The sequence below is a fragment of the Betta splendens genome, chromosome 17 (genome assembly GCF_900634795.4).
Source record: "Betta splendens chromosome 17, fBetSpl5.4, whole genome shotgun sequence".
Taxonomy (NCBI): domain Eukaryota; kingdom Metazoa; phylum Chordata; class Actinopteri; order Anabantiformes; family Osphronemidae; genus Betta; species Betta splendens.
Window position 1 is genome coordinate 9,982,022 of NC_040897.2, and position 19,331 is coordinate 10,001,352.

The 19,331-nt window shown below is 49.1% G+C and overlaps 1 protein-coding gene across 7 annotated transcripts in view; it reads right to left on the reverse strand.

The window, feature by feature from the left end:
• Positions 1–19,331, reverse strand: part of LOC114844886 (zinc finger protein 521-like) — an 86,035-nt gene that overhangs the window by 10,080 nt on the left and 56,624 nt on the right. For 5 of the 7 annotated variants that reach the window (XM_029132554.3, XM_029132553.3, XM_029132559.2 and 2 more), the window contains 2 exons: positions 6,282–6,413; positions 1,349–1,464 (listed from right to left, as the gene is read on the reverse strand). In XM_029132554.3, the coding sequence (XP_028988387.1) occupies positions 1,349–1,464; positions 6,282–6,413 (248 nt within the window). Of the gene's footprint in view, positions 1–1,348; positions 1,465–6,281; positions 6,414–17,518; positions 18,522–19,331 lie in introns of those variants that run through there. The other 2 variants (XM_041068271.2, XR_008692989.1) reach the window with 2 other exon arrangements.

A 19,331-nucleotide genomic window follows, 5' to 3' on the forward strand; every position in this document is an offset into this window, starting at 1 on the left:
TAATCGCCTTATCCCCCAAGCTCATCCGCTCCTTTTCCTCCTTTCATGAGCCCCTGTTTCACAACAAAGTGCCATAGGTCTTTCATGTTCGACTCTTGTCTCTTCATACGGTGTAAAACAATATAATCATGCATGAAACAACACCTCCGGGAGGCCGAGATCACTTCAATCAAAAAAATGTCAAACTAAAAAAAAAAAAAAAAAGTAGGAAAACATCCCCAGGTTATTTGAGATTGTTTACAGGTAACTGCAACAACCCTTGCTGTACAGTGAACACTTGTACCAATGAGGGATGAAAATGTGATAAATAGGAGGCCTTGGCATGAATGAAGAGCCTCCGCGTTGGCAGTTTGGTGGAGTGCGAGGCTTGTTAAATAACCTGCTCTGTGGTGGAGCTGCATATTGGTGGATCAGGACTTGTTTTATTCATGGTTGCAGAGCTCAAATGACCAGCAGATAATGATCACATTCACCTTCCTCCTGGCAGACGCATGCCTCTGTGTTTACAACCTGAATCTCAATATGAAAATCGTTGGCGATCAATGCGCGGCCAAGCCCTGGATGCTTCCTCTGGCTACCTGCTAATAAACAGCGCTGCTAATCCAAAAATCGCAGGGCGAGAGCAACTGGAGGATGAGGTGGGCAGCGATTGCTTTCTCCCCGTGCTTTAAGGTGAATTACGCATAATTTCAGTGATGGGTGTGAAGGCATTACTTTAGATTTTAATGATTTAGTTCCAAAAGCTAATAGAAAAGCATCTGGATATCAGACGCCAGCTACAGTATGTGCACTGCGGAGAATCCCCCTAACAAAACACAGTGGCTTGAAAACAGCACCACAGTGAAATAATATAATAAGATCTGTTTCATTTTTTCAGGCTCTCCAAGGACCAGAGGAAAAGATTGCTAGAAAATGGATTATCTCTCTAACATTGCAAGTTCATAAGTCCAACTACTAACTTTGTTGAAGGGCAGATACGGCCTCCCAGAGGACAAAGCTCATATTTAGCCACGAGGCCTCCTCTGTGATTAGAAAGGGAGATGCAAGCATATTGACTCAACCGTGTTTTTGCCTCCGCACTGTATGTAATTACCTCTTCAAAAACGAACATTCCACTAATCCCCTAATTCCAGATATTTTAGTGCTCCGCTGGTCTAATAAGCAAATCAAATCATATCTGCACATCACAAATGAGTTTTGGAAACGGACTGAAATAATTCCTTCTGAGTCGCCCGCCCCAGCCGGGATGCGGGGACGGCGAGAGAGCGCGCGCCGAGCGGCGTTCGGCGTCTGTCAGGCGCGTTTAGCGGCCGCCGCTTTCGGCTGGCGGCTGCAGCCCGAGGCTCACCTGCAACTCTGTCTGGAAGAAGAACTTCTGCGGGCACTGCGAGCAGTCATAGATCTTGTCTTCCTGGCCGTGGGCAGAGAAGATGTGCTGCTGGAGCTTGTTGGCCTGGACGAACACTGCTCACACACGGGACGAGAGAACACAGACAGAGGAGACGTTCATGAGTGTGAGAGCAAAATGCTACGACCTGTGGGAACAAAGGCCTGAATAAGAATAAGTACGACTGAAATCAGCACATCTCCAATAACAAGGAAAATAACTTAACTACAAACGAATTAACGCACAGCCAACGACAGGAAAAAATACCCTTATGAGATACGTGACTGAAAAGAGTCAGGTGCTAACAGTAAAATTAGAGTGGTCATGGTGCTCCAGCTAGAGAACACACAATGTTTGGGGAATAATGATGCTCTTTATTTAGCACGGCTGTGGGGAGAACAAGCCAGAAAATAAACAACCACAAAAAAAACTGGCATGGCTTCAAGTGCAAAACATGGCCTCCATTAGTCTACATCGCTAATTATATTGACAATATAAATATTCATAGTGTTGCACTACTTATTCATGCAGACTCAGACTCCATTCGCCGTCATATAAACACACAACTCACTGGCACTTAAAACATACTATATGTTGTTGCTTTAATTAAGCCATAGTCCACGCCGGGAAGCAAAGGGGGACCCGATTGTGTGTGTCTTCAGTGTGTGTGTGTGTTGCATGTGTGGGTGTGCACGTGTGCCTCGGCGTCCTCCGAGGAACACTTCAAACATGCCGTTTGTTATCCCAGACCCTTGTGCTTTAAGGACGGCTGTCTAATCTCAAAGGTCTGGATGCTCTGGAAAAAGTTAGCATGTGGGGGCTTCATTTGAATTTCTTACGGCTCAAAATAACTTTGCTTCTAATGCATGCACCGAGGGGCCACTAGGAGAGGGACTTAAAAAACACAGCCACAAAAGGTGAGGTGTCTGTCGGAGATGACTTTGGGGTCGCGCGGCCCTGTGGCGGCGCCCGGCAACATTAACGCGTCCCATTTGGAGCCCGCCTGGGAGGCGGGTTATTAATTATTGAGCTGTGTACACGCGAGACGCACGCGGCTTCATTGAATGTCACACTCATGACCTGGGAAATAAAAGTTTGGATCGGAGGCAGGCGCAGTGCGGCGGCGGCGCCGTCAGACTGCTAATGCCCGGGCGACAGCTGTCTCCGGAACGCGGCAGCATGTTAACCAGAAATGAACAATCCCGCACTAATAGACAAACAACAGCTCCATGGTCCATTTCTGAAACTAATGACCACAGCGATGCGAGGACGGGCATAACTGCAGATAGACGGCGGGTTTTACAGTCGGATACGAAAAGGCCGGGGGCCCCGGCTATCATGCATATTTGTGTCTCTATTATCATCCTAAAACGACGACAATTTTCCACGCAGGAAATAAATGTTGTGAAAAAAAAAACAGAAATGCACCGATAAACAATAGTTTATTCCTTTAGCTGTCTGCATATACTGTACAGAAGCAGGTCACAGCAGCTGCAGGAAGCCTTCATTATGTCTTTGGCGAGAGGAAGAAAAAGTCAATACAGCAGAAATAAAAATGGATCTGAGACTTGGGGGGCCTTCAAATACTGTACAATCGGGCTAAACACAACAAGATGTCAAGTTAGCTGTTGCTCACTGCTTACATGTGTCTGCAGCGCCGGTCCAGTAAGAGCCGCATTTAATCAGCTACGTATTACCACTCCAGAGCCGCATCATTCATATGCAAGGACATCGACCACCGGATCGAATCGGGCTAAAAAGCCGCAATAAACGCTGGCAAGAGTTACGACATCGCAGGCGAAGATTTAAATACGAGCTCAACAAGTTTTTTAGTTAATTTACATAGGGACGTTTTGACATCCGTGGGTCATATTTATGACCACTACAGGGGATTACAAAAAACAGCCCCGGCTTATATAAATGGCGCTAACCATTTAATTAGCGGTGAGGGTTTCATTTCTTTCTCCATCATCATCCTTTAAATTAGCCTTCAAGATGTAATGAAAGGGCCACGGCTGAAACTGGCAGCGAGGGGTGGGTTGGTGGGTGTGGGGACTTCGGATTTGGCAGAATCAGTCGAATATGAGAAATGCCATCGCTGCAGCCGTTTAGGGGCGACGACGGGGTGAGGGTGAGGGGGGGGGGGGGGGGGGGGGGGGTGTCCTCCTAGAGGGTTAAAACGAGGACGCGGAGAAACAGAGGAGAAATAATCCAAAGCCACATCCAGGGATCGGTGGCTGGCCATTGTGCCGCTCCCTGCTGAGTGTGAGACAGAACGAGGGAGCGAGAGAGAGAGAGAGAGAGAGAGCGAGAGAGAGAGAGAGAGAGAGAGAGAGAGAGAGAAGTTTGTGGAGTTTCGTTGGCCGCCGAGCCAGAGCCGAGCAGAGCGCTGAGCCGGGTTGGGCGTCAGGGGTGCGAGGGCTGAGGGGGCTGTGGGGCCAAGGTCTGCTCACTGTGGGGGATATTAAGCCCTCTGATTAGATCTCAGGGGCCGCCCATGGCAGACGTCTCCTTTACTACAGGCCCCAGCTCATCTTTATTTTGGCAGGGTGGTGCTCTCTGCAGGCTGCACTGCACCAATGCTAAGCTGTTTGTGTAGGCAGGCAAAAAAAAAAAAAAAAAAAGGCTGATCCTTTTTCCCCCCCTTTCTCCGCTTTATTTATTTATTCGTCTAGCCTACAGTCCGCGCGCTCGTTTCTGCTTAATCCACGAGCTCACGATGCAAAGCCTGAACCGAGGCAACGCAAACAAGCAGACGGAGCAAAGTTGACGCCGCGCTCCAACCCGGCGACTACTAATACTGAGTCGGGGCTAAGCCCGTGTTCGCGTCATGGATGTAAAAATGTCACAATTCTATCGCTGGGCGCCGGCGGAACGCGGGCGGCCGCCAAACAAAGCGCTAATTACACAACTGCCGTTGTCGAACTCGTGCGGATTCGAAAGCAGCTCATGCCGTGGTTTTTTAAGTTCGTGCTTCACGCTGTGACATAAGTAGAAGTAAAGTGTACACACACGCGCACGCGTGCGCACACACACACACACACACACACACACACACAAACACTCGCGCACGCACAACTTTCATCAGGCACTTTCTTCTGTTTTGTTTGTCTTAAGCACATATTCCCAATCACAATTTCCACACCAGCCCTCGCTGCTGCTCCTAAGGGTGCAGGCAGACACTTCTAGCTGCAGGCTCCCCCACTTCTGAAACCTGTCAAATCTGTCCTGGGAGAGTCAGCCTCTCTCTCATCATCCAGGGGCTTATGGACCTCTCTCCATTTACCCTCCCTCCCCTACACATTCCTCTTTTCCTCCTCCTCCTCCAGCCTTTCATCTCACATCCAAAGTTGCCAGTTGCAACCTTCTCAGCTTCCTCCAAGTTTTGTCTCCTTTTCTCCTCTATTTTGTCTCTACTCATCCACTGCCTATGACTTACTCCCCCCCCCCCCATACATTTCCCCAGTCTGTTCCTGGCACGATTTGTCCTTTTTTTTTTACTCCCATCGGACTGAGGATAATCAAGCATGACTGACAATCGCTGCCTGTCATGGGTATTAGGTCACGGGGGCGAGTATTTTTACTCGCTTCTCGCACTACACTTACTGACAATGTTTAAATAGTTTTACTCCGAGCGATTGTTTACGACTCCACCTAAAGCGAACGTGGAGAAATAACCCTGTTAGATTGAATTAAACAATACACTTCAATTGAGACTGGCGCTTTTTCTCTATGCTATGCCAAGCTCATCTTCAAGCAATGTATTCAAGGACAGCTGTCAGCCAATCTCTCAATTCCTCCTTTTCCTCCGAGTGCTCTGCTGCCGCTCTGCCTCTCCCCTGCATCCCCAACAGAGGGAGGCCTTTCTGTCCGTTCTCGCCCGCTGTCCGCGCTACCACGGGCCTGCTCCCATCTGTCTGTCTGCCTTGCGACCACTGTCCTGAGGGTGTAGTCTGTCTCTCCCCCCCCCCCTTCCTCCCTCTCCGCCTCCCACCCTCCCAGCATCCCTCTCTCTCATGCGCCGTGATCGATATGGACGCGGAGGGAGAAGGAGGACCTGTCTGTCAAAGCCGCCGGTGGAAAATGAAGGCTCAGATGAAGGAGGCATGCTCTGTATATTAAATGGCCAGACCCCTGTGAGGGCTGGAGGGAGATGCGGCGGGGCGGGTATATATCAATAGGCTTCTGCTTAAAGAGAGATAAGGCCAAAACAGAGACGAGAGGAGGGGAGATCGGTAAATTACGGAGCCGAGCGGCGAGGTGGACAAAGAGGTGGAAATGTGAAAAATAGCGAGCGTGGAGCCAAACGCAAAGCGCCGGCTAATGATGTTAACTGATGTAACCAGTGGAGACGAGGCAGGAAGCGCGACTGAGGGAAATGAGCTGAGGACCCAAAAAGTGTGAGGAAGAGTAAAGAGCTGAGGAAGGGAGAAAGAGTGAAGAGCTGAAGTTAACGACTTTGCAGATTTCATTATAGAGATAGTTAACCCTGTTGACACTGAAGGAGGGCGCTATCCTCTCAGGAGGAGTCCGGTCCTTCCACCTCCACACACAGAGACAGATGAGATCATTACAGCTATCAGCACTACTGCCATCCACAATTAGCACATCTCCTTTTCTTTCCCCCGCTCCTCCATCCCCCACCTCCCCTCAGCTCACACTGTCTCCCCCCCCCCCGCTCCCTGTCTGTCTCCCCCTCTCACCTCGCGACACTTCTCTGGCCTTGATCCGGAGGCAATTTGACTAAATAAGAAGTCACATGCGCCGAGCTACTCCTGCTTTTTCGTCAGCGTGTTTGACTGACCTTTCCCAACTCATTTAGAGCCCATTTGCTTATTCGTGCTGTAAAAAAAAAAAAAAGAGGACGCTTCGGATACTGAAAACGTACACACACCTGTAAAACAGACCGGGCACTTGAAGGTTCCACCCATGCCCTCAAAGCTGTGCTCGATCAGGTGGCATTGGAGCTTCGCTGGCGAGTCGAACGACTGACTACAGAGCTTGCATTCATGGTTCAGTCCCTCCTCTGTTGAGAAGAAACAAGACAAACACAGAAAATCGTGAGGCAAAGCAGCAGACGGCAGAACAGAGGTCTCATTCTGTCTCCTTTCATTTCATTCCCTGCTTTATTTTTAACTACAAAATTTAAATTTAACCAATTTTGTGGCAAAGGCTCCCGTCTGTGATTTCCATGACTCAGACAGGAAATAATATAACGTGTGATCTGCTCCCATCAGGCATAAATTGGATGACCAGCCGGGGTCCTAATCACTCAGACAAGGCTTGAACATGTTAAGTGCCTTCTTTTTCATTAGATTAACTTAAAGGCAAATCATTTATTTTTAGCCTTTGGAAATTAAAACATACTGTATTAAAAGTCTGTCATTATTATTGCAATAGCAGAGGATTATTATTGTGTGTTGCATCGCCGTGCGTACACATGACTGTCAGCGCTGTCAAAGCAGCTCTGCCCACATGTCCCCGTTTTTAATACTCGGTTGTGACAGTTATTTCAACAGCGGGACAAATTCCCGGTTTATCTTCTTGGCATTAGAATTCCCTACACGTCTATCTCAACGTTAAACCAGCTCAGCCGTGGCCGGAGATAGCTAAATAAATGTCTCCTAAACCACGAACCTGCACAGTCATTTGCAGCACGACGGTCTGCTGACTCAGAGAACTGCTCATGTCCAGAGTGTCAATAAACCGGCCCTACGACTGCTTCTCTCCCAGACGCTCTCCGAGCTCCACTGGTGGACGTCTACCGTACATTCATCCTTTTAACCCCTGGTCTCTGTGCCCAGTGCCCAACCGGGTACCAATAGCCCAAAAACATGATTCACCCAAAGAGCTGCGTTGAAAAAACACTCCTTGGCATGTGTGTATGAGATGTATTAAAAATAAGATTCTCTGTCTCACTCTCTGCAAATTGATTGACACTAAGTGACAGTGATATCTGGAAGCCAATGACCCCTGATATTCCAGGAAGAGAAGAAAATGGAAATCTCCTGCAGTGCCAAGTGCAACAGTGGGAGAGTGCGCATATTGAACGCAACATAACACATTACGGCATGTTCTTAAACACATGTTACTCAGTAATGTTAGCATATGGTTTGGTGGATTGCATAAGGTGCCGCCCGAAGGGACGAGCGGACGGCGCGTTCTGCAGCGATGCGTTCAGGTTCAGCAGATGAGCTATTGTGCCGTCGCGCGGCATCAGGCGGACGGGATGAGAGGGCTGGCACGGCCGCGGAGGAGGACCCCCCCCCCCCCCCCTTTGATCGCCGTTCACGTTGGCTTATCCGTGTGTGGGTGACATTAAGGTCGGCCGCGCTGCAAGGTTCACGGGTCTGTTCCTCCGCCATATGCGCAGCCCTCGTTTGACCCTGGTGCGCAACGCCGTCCCTTCGGAGACCTGGCCTGCTTCATTATGCAGATAACGCTGCACCTGCCTGACTGACCTTGTGTGCGTGCATGTGTGTTTTCATGTCTGTGAGCAGGTGCATCAACACAAAGGGGGCAAAGAGATATAAATATAGTTTGCTCAAAATATATATGAAAAAAAGTGTTAGACATTTCCAGGTGCATTTAACAGAGAAAGTTTACATTCCACTCAACCCTAAACTAAAAAAGAGCTATAAAATATGAAAATGAATACAGACTGACAAATCTATCATGACTACAGCATATTACGCTCTGTTGTGCAGGGCTGGCTTTGTATTCAGCAGTGTAACAGGGGTTGAATCAGGCTGGCAGTCTGTTTCTTAGTGAGAGCCAAGGGAGGAAGTCAGCAGGCTCGCTCCTACAGCTGCCTCATTGGGCTGAGGTCACTTCCTGTCGCTCCCACAGCCCTTCTCCAGGGCTACCCAATCAGCATGGCTCTGCGCGAGCCCCCACCCCTCACCACGCACTGAGCAGACTCTGGATATAGTTACAGGGCCACGGGGGACTGTCAACTCTCTCGTTCTCTCTCTCTCTCTCTCTCTCTCTCTCTCTCTCCCCCCTCCCTCCTCCCACTCCCTGTTTCCAAGTCTCCCGAGTCTCCTCTGCTGCCACCACCCTGTCCCCCTGCACTCCTAAGAAAATCCTTCAGATGAGAACTGCTCCTGTGCCTGCTCCCTCTAAGCATCCCTGACACCAGCAAAGTAAGCCCATCTGCATATCCACAGGGCCTAGCGTTCCTGTGGCTCATGGTTTATGTATTTCACAGCTCCTTAAAACACAAACGCCTAATATCTCTCCCATGTGGAGGACAGAAGAGGGAGAGAGGGGGAAAAAGTCCTCTCCAAAAGAATGGTCTTTATTTCGCCGCGCTGTTTACTTTTTCATCTGGGCTGAAGTTCATGTAGTGTTGAAGGTTGTTTGGGACACTGGGGCTTGCGGGTTTGGCTGCAAAGTTCAGCGAAAGCTCTATGTAACAATGATACAGCTGCGGCATATTGCTGGAACACATACAGCAGCGAGTAACAGTAAGTACAGACAGACGAACGTCCTGATAATACAGTGTAGTTAAGTGTAACACAGGGTATTGCTTAATTAAAAACTCTCCCTCAGCTTATCCGCCCCTCCTTCCCCAACACCACTGCCCCTTACTCTATTTAAACAAGCAGATGTCTGAATTGGAGGGGAATTTAGGACCAGTTTCAGCATTTGGCCCTGGAATCAAAAAAATCTGATACCTCGATTTACGACCCTCCCCGGGGGGCAGTGAACGGCTCCCCGAAGCTGGCTTTTAGTGGGGCTCGCGCCGCTTGTGTCGCCGAGGCAGCGCACTCGCACAAATGATATTAAGGACATCAATCAAGGCACCTCTTTGCTTGAACGTAATGAGTAAACAAGTGTAGGGAACACATTGAGAATATGCAGTGGGCACAGACAAAGAGAGGCAGACGCAACGACTCGGTGATCCAAGCTGGTCCAGTCAAACTAACGGGTCAGTGCAATAAGGAGTTTCTAAACTGTCTGTCTCACGCTAGTCGGCCTGATGTTGACGTTGTACTGTATGTTAATAAAGCGCCAAGATTTGGTTTTCAAGCGGACTCGCTGCTGTATATACAACCCACTGCGGGATTCTGGATGGTAGCAGACAGCTTCAGGCCTGTAAACAGTAGGTGGGTTTACTTCTCTCTTCTCTCTGCGGGAACTATCCATTAACAGATAATGGGGGGAAAATCAGAGTGATTAAGGCCCAGGGAATTATGGGTGAATACAAATTGACTCCACCTCTGTGTGGTGTGCTCTCTTGAGGTAGAAGCACTCCTCATAAGGAAACAAACTCATTTCAGAAGCACTACCAGGCCCATTAAGGCCCGGAGAATGCAGGGGGTGGGGGGTAGGAAGGTGGTAGGTGGGAGCGCAAAGGGATGGACTCCCTCTGGACCAAAGCTGATTGGAGAACTGGTGCCTGGGAGGAATATTACTAATATCTATTTCCTGCCTCCGCACTTCGAGAAGGACAGAGTGAATCAAGTGCAAAATGTTGAAATTAAAGCACAAGATTGAATCATGGCACCTTTAAAATGCACCCCATTCTATCGTAAGACGTAATGTATTACACAAATAGCAGTGACAAGCAGAGCACCAGCTAATAAAAGACATTGAGACATTGGAAGAAGTACCACAGCATGAAAGGGAAGCTCTGTTCTAGCACAGAGAGATATTCTATCTCCGCAGGATAAAATAGGAGATAAGCAGGATACCAAAGCCCTCGTGTCAGCGCATGCCCGGCGCTGGTACCAAACTCCGGAGGGAGAAGGAAAGGTGAGATTGTTGGCTGTGACATGTCAGTAGCGGCGACGCCCTCTCACAGCGAGAGCAAAGGATTGTGGGGGGGGGGGAGAAATTCTCTGGGAAAAATGTCAGCCCTGATGCATGGCAGCTCGTTGGAGGTGCTAATCAGAGCAAGGCTAGGCTCCTGCTAGGATCAGCCACTCTGAGCCTACATTAACCGCCTCACAGCTCCCCCGGCTGCCGGGCCAGAGGTACAGTAGAAGCACCGAGCTGACAGGTTTTTGTGTCGAGATAAACATGCGCGACGCTTGAGTGCACGTTACAAAAGGTTTAGCCAACTAGAACGCCTTTGGAGTTTGCAGAACGTGAGGGACAGAAACACAGGGACACTTCTTGTGCCGAACATAAACACACTGAGCAGATATTTCCAGTTGACTTCTTTGCCAAGAGTCACTGTGCATGTGCTCAACGGTGTCAGATTTTGTGCTCGGCGGCTAAAAAAAAAACTAAAATCTACACCCACATCAATATTAAAGCCAGAAACACTACACAGTTTTATTTTAGGATATTATTGTGACACAGCAGTTACAAATAACTAGGGATAGATGAATATATTACGAGTTGCACACGTATAGAGAATATGATGTGTTTCTTTGTGAGACCAACCTTCATGGTTCAGCCTCACAAAATGGGTAAAATATTGGTTTTATTTCAGGTGTTGTGCATATTTGGATTTTTACAGTCGATCTCAAACTGCCGAAGGGAAACTGGAGGGTTCAACCAGACCGAGCCGGCGTTCCAGCAAACTTTGTGCTACCGTGCGCTTTGAAGGAGGCGGTCTGCCATTTTGTGTTTTGCCTGCACCACTTTACCTGCTATTCTCACAGCTGAAACCCACAATGGCTAAAACTCGGTCAAACGAATGTGTGTGTAGGTCACAGAGGCAGAGAAAAAGAAAGAAAAAAAAAATCAGGAGAACGGAGAAATCCACAACAACAAAGGCAAGAACCGAATACTTGTTAACGAATGATGTGTAGGCGCTGCAGCTGCAGGCAGGTATGGAGGTCCATCGGGGGCAAACAGTGCAGGCTGTTGAGATGGATTGCATGGGAGAGCTGGACCCCCTGCAGCCACACAAACACCATCCTGCACTGAAACACTCTAATTTACGCTATACATGCCTATTCTAAACTGCCGGGCATTTTCTTGTTACGAGGAAATAAAGGTCAAGCGACTACGCCCCGACTTTCGGAGGCTCTTGCGCTCGATAAAAGTTGCGAAGAACAGGACGACGAGCGGGTGGAGGCAAACGGCAATGGCGAGGCATAAAAGGACGGGAGGCGCGACGTGCGAATCGGCGCAGAGTGGCTTTCAGGCCTGAAAAGAGCGAGTGGCCTGAATGTAAGAAGTTAATTACGGGCACATGCCCGGCTTTCTCTCCTGGTCGCACTGAGGCTTTGTCGGGCTGAGGTATGTGGCTCTTTTGGATTCGGTGGTCCACACAAAGGAACGGGCAGAGCGAGCGCTGCGCGGAGGCCCCTTGGCTGGGCTCGCGGCATGGAACACTGTACAATTAGCCAGCCCCTGCGTTCTGCCGGCTTATAATTATCAGTGCTTGCCTTAATTGACTCCCTTAGCCCGGTGCAGAGGGACCCCCCCCCGTACCCCCTTTTCCCCCTTGCTCGACGCAGGCCGCCGAGCACCACGCCGGGCTCTCCAAAGTCATTTAGAAAAGCGCTCATATTTTCGACACAAAAAAAAGGGGGAACATTTGGTGAGAGAGAATTCATCATCAGGTGTCTAGAGGTTTTTCTTAATAGAAAAGCTGAGTCCCACTGAGCGCGCTCCGTGTAGCGGCCAGCCACGCATGCTCAGGACCAGCAAGCCGCCATTCACAGCGGGCCACAAGACATTAGCATAATTTTATATAACACAGGCACCCGCACTGGAAATTTAATACATCTCAGCAAATACGAGACAGCCGTTTTGCATAATTTTTTTCCTTATTCTCCACCTAGACGCCTCTCCGCCCGCTCCCATCCCTCTGTCCTCGCTCCATGTCTCTTTCCTGTCTCGTCTTCATCCTGCCCGACTCTCTCTCTCTCTCTCTCTTGCTCTCTCTCTCTCTCTCTCTCTCTCTCTCTCTCTCTCTCTCTCTCTCTCTCCCGCTGCCACTCTCCTTTGCCCCTGCCCCCTCTCCTCCGCAACCACCCCTCTCTCTTCGCCCCATGGTGCTGCTCTCACTAGGAGAGGGGAAGTTCATTACCTCAGCTAAATCAGAATTAGTCCCTTCATTTTGACGGGGCGAACTTCATTAGAAAGGCCCTTCCTTAATCCAGCAGGGAGAACTGATGAATCTACATGGGGGCAATAATTTGCTTCACACAGCACATTCAGCCACTTCCTCTACACCATTTCCCCCTTTGCTTTTCTCTTTCGATCTGCCTTTATGTACTTATGCTTACATTTCTATTGGATCTAGGCAAGAAACACACCGAAAAAGAAAAACACCTGCATATAATTAACTAATGGCAGCAGAGCGGGTGTAGAGAATGAGTAGTGCTGTTTGGAATGTCCCGTCTCCCCAACAGGCTTCAGGGCCTCTGGAGCAGTCATGGCTGACTTGGCCGACACTCAACACACAGTCTGCGTGAGTGTGGTCGACAGCAGGCCGGGTCTCGGGGTCTGAGGTAACTATTCGAGGCTATTTTACAGTGCCACGATTACGCTCGAATGTGTTTCAGGATACACAAATCTTTCCTCCCCATGTGGACCCCGGTGGGTCTGAACAGAAAATAGCACAACGACTAACAATTTGTCATTATGAAGGAAGGAACACAGCATCTATTGTCTGGTCCCCCTTAATTCCACACAGCACACAGTTCTGGAGGAGACAGAGCTTCAGCAGTTGTCCAGATTTTTTAGAAAAAAAACTACAAAGTGGGGAGACGTGAATCAGCGCAGACAGGCCCTGACTGCCATACCACAACGCCTGGTGTCAAACAGATGTGCAGCTTGGCAGCCGTGCTCCCCAGAAAACAGAGAGCCCACGGATTCCAGGGTGGTGTTGAGTTGAGTTGCGCTGCCCTCCCTCCCTTTCCACCCCTCCCTCCCGCCGCCCCGTCGCCCCCCAACTGTCCCAACTCCCCCCACGCCGCTCCCTCATCACATCCACACAGGGGTCTCCTGACTGGTAATCTCGTCCCTCGAATGTGAAATCTCCGACAGCGATGCCCCGTGCCTTTACCCCCTGCCTCTGTGGCTGATGGGCAAATTGGAATGGCGCACCCTGCTGGCGCCGAGAGCTCCGAACAGACAGCGGCAACACACATGCTGGGGCACCCTACGCACACGCTCTCTAATATAGTGGACATGCACACCTCACTCCAAGCTGCAATATCCATGCACGTGGACAGAGGATGATAGCACAGACATACTGAGGAAAGCTTCGGGTGAATCTCATAAACATACACACGTTACAGATGCCAGGTACTTTAGGTGTTTTCATGCATGATCTGTTCACCTTCGTCTGCAAAAAGACTATGGAGTTATCTCCGTGTACAGAACGTGTATAATACGCAGAAAATAATGAATAAATACTCAGATCAGAGGCAGTTTTGGTTAAACATAACATGGCGTCAGACTGGGATTTTCCCACGGGGCCGGTTTAGCTGTCTGAGGCTTCCAATCTATGTGCCTGTCTGGGTTCCTCCATAGTCGATGCACTGAAGGCCCCGTGAATGGCTGGATCCACCTTCAAATCGCAGGGACGTCGCGAAATAGTCCGCGGGACCTGAAGGGGCTAAAGATCACTGCAGAAGAAGCCACAGAGGCCTTCCTGTCAAAGGCAGTGCTTTCAGAGGGGCAGGGGTGAGGGGGAGCCGGGGGGAGGGAGCCGCAGACATGACATACATTTCATTACACTTAAACCAACTGTGGGTTCAACTTAGAGCCCTGGATTTCCATTGGCGTCTCAAAGGATGGAGTAAGTGGAGGTATAAGAGAATGGTTTTTACAAAGAACACAATGGGTAGGTGGACAAAGGCAGGCAGCTGGACTAATTGCTTAGGGGCTTGTAGGAATATTTTTCTAAGTACTTCTATTTAAAGCTCAATTTAGCGGCCTACGTCACCGAGGCGAACATTAAACACCTAAAACGTATGTAAATCTCCAAACTCCAGCTGCAATTAGGAAGGATATTATGATTAAGACGCTTAATTTGACGACTTTCTACGGGTTCACACATTCAATCACACACCTGTTTGCCTTCAAGATGGCACTGTTTAACAAAGAACACAGCCTAAGTGGCAGAGAAGACGACGTTACTTATAGCACACATGCCCAAAGTGGCGTTTGGGCGAGAGCTCTCTTGGCCCAGTGGAGAGACTACTTGTCCATTAAGACCGTCAGAGGATGCTCTCAGAAACGAGAGGCCGTATCTCTGGAGAGGTCTGTGGGGAGCGTGTTCAGACGGAGGGCCGGGGTTAAGGGAGAGTGGGCTGGATGGGTGCAGCAGTGCGGTGGCCATTTTTTAAATTTTTATAAAACCTTCGTTTTGCAGCCGCTGTGACGCGCAGTCCTGTAAAGATACGCATCCCTTAATCAGTGTAATATTATAGAAAATATAATTTGCAGCCTAACCTACTTTGCTGTACAAAGAAATGTCTATTTAAAATCCCTGGGAGTATTATTAAAAGAGCTATAGAATTACAAAACACTATTACTATTGCTCGCTTGGGGGGAGCCCTCGCTCATTAGGCTTCTAAGACGTCGTGGGTTTTGATTATTCTATCAGCCTCGTTCTCCTATTATACTGACAAACTCCTGCTATTTTGTTGCCAATCTCCTTCCAGCTGTCATATCGTTCGAAAGATCACAAAAACCTTCAAACACACTTGTGATATGTCTTCAAATTCACCAGACATTGCCTGATTCCCCTATTGAATTTGCAGGATTAACTTGAGGAAGAAACGTCTCATATTTCTTAACTGGTTGCTACGTCTGACATCAGAGTGTATGAGATTCGAGCATAGTGGTATTGTCCAGGGGAGGGAACCCTCACTCTAACCGTCAGCGCTTCACCAAGTGGGACAGAGATGATTAAAACACACCATGGCTGTGACTGACAGACTCCCCACCGCTTCTAGAAGATGACATGTCTCCAAGTCACACAGAAAAGCAACTCCTCTAATTTTAACTCTGACTGCAACACCGACCCCCTCTGTCAAAACCCACAAAAAACAGCCATGCTGAGATTCTTTACCACAATAAAAGTGATAACAACTAAACAGAGAAATAAGTTTAAAAACAACAATAGGGAGGGAGGAGACAAAAGGGCTGAGAAGGCGCCATTTCCCTCAGGTGCACACAAACAGCAGGAACCTGTGAGCTTGTGACAACACCTTCAAACATTTCTGTTACTTTCACAGAAATATCTGATGCTGATGTTCCAATGTGATGCTTCCGCAGCAGTCTCGTCCCAGCGCACGTTCAACTTGGCAAGCTCCTGGTTACCGAGAAGAAAAAAAACACCCTCCTAACTGACTGTGTTTGACATTTGTCATGACAGGAATACAGTGAGAGGAGGAAAGCGAAGAGGAGTGAGAAGTGGGAGGGGAAGAGGAAAATGGAGGAGTGGCAGAGGGTGATGGATGTGCGAAATTGTACGTGTGAGGAAAATAATTCTTCCGCGATTCTCATTTTTAAGCAGGGCAGAGACGAAGGGGTGGGGGGTTTGGGGGGTGGGGGGGTCCTGTTATTGTCACTTTGTGTGGAGTGCTCAGGGTCGCGTACTAAATGATTCACAGAAAAACGGAATCTTTTACATCGGCGTCAGCAATTCAGCCGGGCGCCCTTGTGGGGGAATTCTTTCTGTGTGTTTTTATTGAAGTCTGCAGCGAGCGCGCCCAAAAGCTCTGACAGGGGGCCCCCGAGGGCGCTTGTCTTCACCTCCAAATCATAAGATGGAGAGACGAAGCTCCCTCTGTGCTCTCAATTATACCCCTCAAAACCCCCCTCGCGCGCGCCGACTCGCGGGCCTGCCCTCCCCACCCAACAAAATAAAACAGAGGCAGAGAAGAGAAGCCTTCAGTAATGCAGTCCCGGCGGAGCGCGCCGCGATCACTCTGCGCCGCTGGAACAGCTGACAGGCTCGATGTGTCGGGTCCGTTCCCCGCGGTCTGTCAGAGTTGGTGCTACAGCATGACGGTTAGTACTGCTTCTCTGGGGATGCGCCTCCTTTGCCTGCTCCTACATGCCCCTCACATCGCAGGCCCCTCCTATGACCCATGGAAGCGCCGTGGCTTTACCCCAATTACCGCTGCGGGTAGGTAGAACTCTAGGTTACGTGCCCTCTCATGTCTCTTTACTTTTCTTGTTCTCCCCGGCGAGAAGGGGACCCATCAGAGGTTGCCGGCAGATTCAGAGGAGGTTGGGGGGGGGGGGGGGGGGGGGGGCGAAAGGGGCAGAATGAGGTGTGGGTTTTACAAGAAGATTGGTGTAATTTGATCCGAGTGCACAGCTGCATAAACACGGGTATCAAGGAATTTCTGCTTGCTTGATGGAATTGACTTTGCATGAATGGGCCCTTCTCCCTTCCCCCCAAAACGGGCCATTTTCCACATGTCTCAATGAATATGACAACCTCTCAAGCAATGAGAGCACAATAGTGGAACTGAAATACCAGCTCAGGGTAGCCTGAGTCTTTTCCCGAGCTGTGAAATTCCCTCTATTTGGCTGCCTTTGCTAAAGACCTGATCCAAGTCCTGCTGCCTGACCTGTCAAAAGTAGCCCTATCCTCTTTAAAATGCCCAAACAAAATAAACCAACAACCGCTGGCAGGGTCAGAGGGCAGCTGCTCTGGGTGCCCGGACTCTGGCGAGCCCTCTGATTGGTGGAAAGGGCAGTGGGTAAAAGGGAATCTTTTCAAAGTGAAATCTCCAGCTGATGGCTTAGAGCTTCACACCCCACGGTTTGTTTCTCTTGCTGCTGTCAGGAGTTTTGCCTGAGCCATTTGGAAGGATTAGAAAAAGTGGGGGAAGAAAAAACTCAACGGGCAGATCGGGTACGCTGTAGGGCCTGAGTGATGGCTCCAGGAACCCTCGGAGAGTGATAAACCTTTGACCTTGACAGCCCCCCGCGGTGACCCCTGACCTCTGGCTTTGTGCCACAAACTCAGTGAGACAGGTGCAGGCAGGTGAGTGACCACGGCACCCGCATCCAGGCCAAAATCTCCCACATCTGACCTGATAGTGGGTTTCAAAGAAGAGAAATAGCATCAACCACAGGTGTTACTGAGTGATCGGAGGAAAATATTGGATTGTGATAAAACATAATAAACCTCTTTTTCCAGTGAATTGCTTTTTAAAATAGGAATACATGTGATAAACTGGGAGACATCCGTGAAGCCCACACTTTTGTGTAAAGTGTGAATTTTATTAGAGTAAAAGCACAGTGACATGTTTCATAGCCACTTTCTGCTCTGTGGTGGGCACAAGCTCCAAGGTCGCGCCAGTCCGCGCCAGTATTTCTGCAGATCCATTTCCTCTCCCTAGGCTCTTCCCTCATGTTGTTGGCCCAGTGATTCAGTGCCTTGCATTAAGAGCAATTCACCTGCCTCCGGCGTCCCAGCGGCACAGGTCCCCCGGGGAAACCAGGTGGAGCATAAAAAAGTTCCACATATGGTAAAGTCAAGCTGCTCGGAGGCTGCCGAGTGTCTGCTGTGGGGATAGAGGCTCCTAAAAGGCCCAGCTGGTACTTGGAAAAGGGCTTCTGCATTACTACACCTCAGTGTCTGTTTGGGCTCCCCTTTGGAAAGTGTTGGCCAGCGCACATGACCAGCCATTTTAGATTTCTCCCTCTACCCCGCCTCATCCCTCGCTCCCTCCCGCCTTCCAACTGGTTCTGTATCCAATTGAACATTTGGTCCTCCACTGCTGGTTAATCAAATTCCTCCATCTGGCTCCGCTATCCCTGTGGAACACAAAAGGTGCAGCCTGAGCCCGGGTCCAAGTGCATATTGGGAGGGAGGAGGGGGACGGAGACAGGGACTGCCTACCTAACTTACACAGCCCAGTCAACTAGATCAGGTAGAGAGCACGAGGCCAGGCCTGATCGTTTTGGGCAAACAGGAACAGCTTGGGACTAAGTATCAGAACCCTGCTGTTCATATAGAGCTCTGGGACAGCAGTGGGTTCATGTGACAGTAGGAGGGTTTTATGAGCTAATACCTCCACATACACTGCAGAATACTGAATAGAGTGAAGCCTAAGTACTACAGGCTACAACAGAAGGGATGCAGTGCCCTGGCACCCTGTCATTAGGTATTCACGGCAGTAGAGGGCACTGTTTTAGAAAAAAAAACAAAAAAAAAGAAAAAACATAAAGGAAGAAGGATATTTTAACACTAGAACTACTAAGGGACGTACACCTTTACATATACCCCTAACTACGGCTGGGTGATCACTTGTCCGCCACGCTCCACCTGGCACCCTGCTAAGAGCCGCTTTTGTTACGTAAAGAGGGCCATCACCGACGCACTGTGCGGGGTGGGACGCATGGGCTCGCTGACCCCTGCTGCTGCCTGCAAGGCAGAGCAGGGTTCCTACTCATGTTCCTATGAGTCTATGAGTGACATCCACTGCTACAATGTTCACACCGCTATGTGCCTTGGATTTACAACGTGAAGGACGAGTGTCATTGTTGCGGTCTCAACGAAGGAAGCAATGAAAACATCAACAATACAATAAGACAGTTTTTGCTTCTTTGCTTATTTACAAAAAAACTAAATAAAGTTCACACATTATTTCACACTGTAACGTTTACTAAAAATTGCAGAAAGAACGACAGTACACCGCTCACCCGTCTAGTTTTAACAAATGTTGCAATTAAAATATAATATAAACCAAAAAACGCTTGAAAGCGTTTTCGGTTTTATATTCCATTTATTTCGTTATTTCCCCTTTCACCAGTACCACATAATAAGTCATCGCAGACCTACAGCCATGTTTCACCAGCCGCTTTCGGCAGTGAGTCATAGACGGGACTTGTTCTGCCCGCTTTCATGTAGACACGGAAACTCTTCCCAGTTTTTTTAAACGTAGATTTTGTAATTTCGTTATTCATTTACAACAACATGCAAATGCTAAAATTACTGAAAAGATGACAGTACACCCATCTAGTTTGGGTGAACAGAAAACGCTTGAAAGCGTTTTCC